Here is a 4571-nt window from a genome sequence, read left to right on the forward strand (position 1 = left end):
CTATTAGCGTATTTTACATTTTTTTAAGTTTTATATTTTTTTACATGCTCTTTTTATTATTATTTCAATGTTTTAAGACTAGAATTATTAAATTTCAGTGTTGATAACTATTTTCAGTTTATTTAATTTTCAGTTTACTGCAGCAGTCTGCAGATGTTAAAAAACAAACATGTTTCTTATTATAGGCTGCAGCCGTTTGTTCTACCTCTTATGCTACAGAGGATTGCAGAGGTGGTCCGCAGACTTCATGAATTTTCGCTTCGAAAAAACAAACAACACCTTACTGTTGCGCGGTGCAGCACACACGCATCATTTTCCCTCTCGTAGCAGTTTGTTTTTTTGAAGACTTCAGACTACAAAACCTCTACGTGTGTGCTGCGTGGCGCAACACTTGACTTGCCTCTTCTAACCTCTTCAACTTTCATTTTTTCCAAGTGTTTTATTAGAATTTTGGTATAACTTTTTTTTTTTTTTTTTTTTTGTAAAATTTGATTTTCTTAAATTTTTATATATGGATTTGATACAATTTCTTTTTATAGTTTCCACAAATTTTTTTAACTTGATATTTTTTTTTAATTTTACCGTTTCTATTAATAATATTTTCAGTTTCAATTGCATCTTTTTTAACGTGTATTAATTTTTTTACGAACTTTGTAGACATCGTTTGCAATATTTTCTTAATTTTTTTTATTATTTTCTTTTTTTATGTTTTTTAAAATTAGTTTTTCTTTCTAGAATAAAACTAATAGCTTCTTTTATATTTTTTAAGTTTTATATTTTTGTTTTTTACATGTTCTTTTTAGTATTCTTTCAATGTTTTAAGACTACAATTATTAAATTTTGGTGTTGAGAATTATTTTCAGTTTATAAAGTTAGTTTATTTAAATTTGAGTTTATTGCAGCAGTTTGCAGATGTTAAAAAACAACATACTTCTTATTATAGGCTGCAGCCGTTTGTTCCACCTATTCTGCTACAGATGATTGCAGAGGTGGTTTGCAGACTTCATTAATTTTCGTTTCGAAAAAACAAACAGCACCTTAATCTTTACCATAAATAAACATATTCGTTAATCAATTAATCTTTACTATAAATAAACATATTCGTCAATTCAAAAGTTCTAGTTCATTATAATTATCCCATATGATTTAAGGACGAAAGCAAATAGCGTTGGAACAAAAATAATAGGTTTACTATATGCATAATGCATATATGATATGGTATAATGAAAATTAAACTCAACCGTGACAAATGTCCTAATAAAAATACATTTTTTATACAAAAAAACTGCGGAAAATCAATTTACAGGGACATTTACGTCGGATTCTCGCCGTCTTTCATCTCTTTCCGCCTTGAACCTCCTCAAAACCCCGTCCATTGCAATATCAAAAGCGTCCTTCATGCCGCCATTGTTACTCTCATCATCGCTGTACACGATCTTGGGTATAATTTCTATAACTCTTTCTCTCATCTTCTTCACTACTTCTTTACTGTAATTCTCCAACACCCCCTTTATCGATTTCCTTCCCGCTGAAACATCATCGTGATCTATGAAAACCGAGTAGCTTTCCGGTTCCTCCGGCAAGTACCATTCGTACTGGTCGTACATCGTCCGGTTCCAGAACAAAACCGGCACCGCTCCGGCAATCATGCAATCAAACACCGATCGTCTCGTGAAACTATCTCCTCTCGGCTGCAAACAGAATTCCGATCCAAGTAACGACTCCATTATCGCCGAGCTTCCGTTAGCACAGGGCGTCACTGCACAATCCGCCACCCGACAAGTACCAGAAACAGACTCGTTCCGGCAGGTCTGTAACAGTAGTCCTCTAATATCATCGCCGACGTCTTCACGCGCCGCCCCGACGAAAGTGAAAAGGCTTGTTCTGTTGTACGTTCGTATGAAGTTTTGCCATGTTCGGATATCGGAGATTGAACGGGGGTGGAATCCGGTGGGGTAAGGTATCCCTACGTCGTGGTAGTCCCCCGGCGCTCTTTCGATGGTGAAACGTGTCACAGTTTGCATCTCCGGCATGTTTAAGAAGGTGGATCCCCATCGTTTTTCCGGGTCAGTTAACCGGCGGAAATCCCATGTGATCCTACCCAGAACTATAACATGATCAGAGCCGTTGGATCTTCGCCAGTACCGTTGCATCTGGACCCACTTTATTAACTCCACGGCATGGAAATCACGTTCGTCGTTAGAACTGTCGGTGAAGAGATATTTTCCGACGGCTAGTCCAGCGTAAAACGGTATATAGAAAACCGTAGCAGATTCCGGCTCCATGGTTCTACATTTATGCTTCAGGATCCGGTTATGAAAAATAATCTCCGATGAAAACTGATTCGTCCGATGCCACGCCTGAAGTAAGTTCTCCGGTATTATCCCGGCGAGCTCGGTAGCAGTTGTTCCATAACCGCCATTGGTGGCGACGCCGCACTGCCAATGCCAGGGGTCTAAATCTTCGCAAGTACCCACTAAATCGGAGTTGAACATGGTTGGGAGTTTGTAGACGTAAACTTTACCTTCTTTGCATCTGTCATCAGCCGGAGAAGGGAGAGATACAGGCGCCGGCGGTGGTGGGAAGGGAGAACAGAAGATGAGGAGTTGTACGAGGGAAAGTGAGAAAATGAAAAGGGAAATTCGTGGGTTTGAAGTGATTTGAGAGTGGATTGAGTGAAAAATACTGGTTATGAATTGGAGGGTTCTGGATTTCTTGAAGGTTAACATGGTGAAATGGGAGAGGATTTAGAAGAGGAGGAAGTAGGGTTTAATGGTTTATGGTAATAGCTTTTGAAGGACCTTCAAGTAAAATTTACATACCGACATTTATTTTTACTTATTTTATTGTAGATGTTATCATTAGTTTTCTCAATTTTTAGAGTAGGGATGCCATATTTCATCTTTTTTTACTTTATGATGATTTGTTACAGTGGATTGGATTAACAAAAACTATTTAAATTATTGTTAAATGATTTGATGGAAAATGAGATTATGATTTATATGATATCGATGTCACGTCGTATAGTTAACGAGTGGAATTCTAAAAATAAAGTAGAATGTTATTAATTATTTTTTATTTATTATATAATTAGGGATATGTAAGTCCCAAAATTGTTTGTGTATCAATCAGATCCAATTGATGGTGCGGAATCCCAATCAATTGGATGATGTCAGATCAATATATAAGAGAAAAGATTCAATTGATGGTGCGGAATCCCAATCAATTGGATGATGTCAGATCAATATATAAGAGAAAGAAAGAAGAAGATTATGAATCTAATGATGTATTCAATATGAATGATGCTCCTTACAATAGACTCTCTTTCACATACACTTCTTCTCTCTAACTTTCTCTCTCTTCTCTAGCTTTCTCTCTTCTAACCGTACACTCCCACATGCACTCCTCTATTTATACGGACCTCCAGCCATACACATGTGTACAGCCGCACACCCTGTGTACGGCCATACATACAAACCGCAAACACATACAACATTACATAAAAATATATTTTCCTAGAAAAGCAAAGTATAAACCATATTTTTGACCCAACAATCTCCCCCTTGGTTTATAGCTTTCTTTTTAAATGGCCCAACAAACTCCCCCTAAAAAGTAGCTGGCCTTTTCTTGTTAATCTTCATTGGGAGCTTGGCTTCAACATTAATCTTTGATTTCTTCACAGCTTCAAGATGAACTTGATGAATCTTCATGAATGACTTCATCTCGAGCGGTTGGGCTTTTCTTCAGAGTTTGGCTTTGAACGCACGTTGGGTGAGGAGGCTTGACGAACTGATTCTTGAAAGATAGTGCTTTTAGCTTGAGAATCTTCAGAGAGAACATCAGAGAGAACAAATCTTCTGGATCACTTCAGCAGGTACAAAGATAGCAACAGACTGATTGAGGAGGCTTCAATGCAATCTGTCACATATTCTTCAATTTCAGCTTCACCTTGCTTCTAGGGTTGAAATATTGAATGTTGAAAGAATAATCTTCATTTCTTGCTCCTTCGAATGTGAATTCTTCGATGCTCACGGACGAGGCTTTGGCTCAGAAATCTTCAACACAAACTCCATGAGTCTTATCTATACCTGAAATCACTTTTCAAGACAAAACAAAACTAAAAGAAAACTTAGCACACAAATGAAAACAGAAACAAAAAATATTTTTAGATTTTTGATTTTTCTGAACAAGAAATAAAACGGAAATAACACTATTTTTTGGATTTTTAAGTTTTTCTGATTTTTCTTTGATTTTTTGAATTTTTTTTTTTAATTTTTAATTCTCCCCTAATATTTAAATTAGAAGAAACTATGACAAATTTAACAAAAATAAAAATGATATCTAACTTTAAGAGAGATTTGGGATCAAAGTTTTTAGACAGCATTTATCCACTTATCGGTACCTTTCATATTCACATCTTTGTCTGGTCGATCGTCGGTATTGTTGTCCACTTAAACACGAAAAATTGTGACAAATTTAGGACATACTATTTGTTACAAGACAGGTGAACTTAAGTTCCGAAAAATTATATCTAATCCTAATTTCTTAGATACTATATCTTAAGGACCATT

The 4571-nt window shown here is 36.0% G+C and overlaps 1 protein-coding gene across 1 annotated transcript; it reads right to left on the reverse strand.

Annotated features, from left to right (window-relative positions):
* Window positions 1-1100: 1100 nt before the first annotated feature.
* Window positions 1101-2791, reverse strand: LOC111902748 (xyloglucan galactosyltransferase XLT2). Its single transcript, XM_023898557.3, has one exon. The coding sequence runs from the start codon at window positions 2727-2729 to the stop codon at window positions 1296-1298; it is 1434 nt and encodes a 477-aa protein (XP_023754325.1). The 5' UTR covers window positions 2730-2791; the 3' UTR covers window positions 1101-1295.
* Between the last annotated feature and the right edge of the window lie 1780 nt (window positions 2792-4571).

The sequence above is a fragment of the Lactuca sativa genome, chromosome 2 (assembly GCF_002870075.4).
Source record: "Lactuca sativa cultivar Salinas chromosome 2, Lsat_Salinas_v11, whole genome shotgun sequence".
Lineage (NCBI taxonomy): Eukaryota > Viridiplantae > Streptophyta > Magnoliopsida > Asterales > Asteraceae > Lactuca > Lactuca sativa.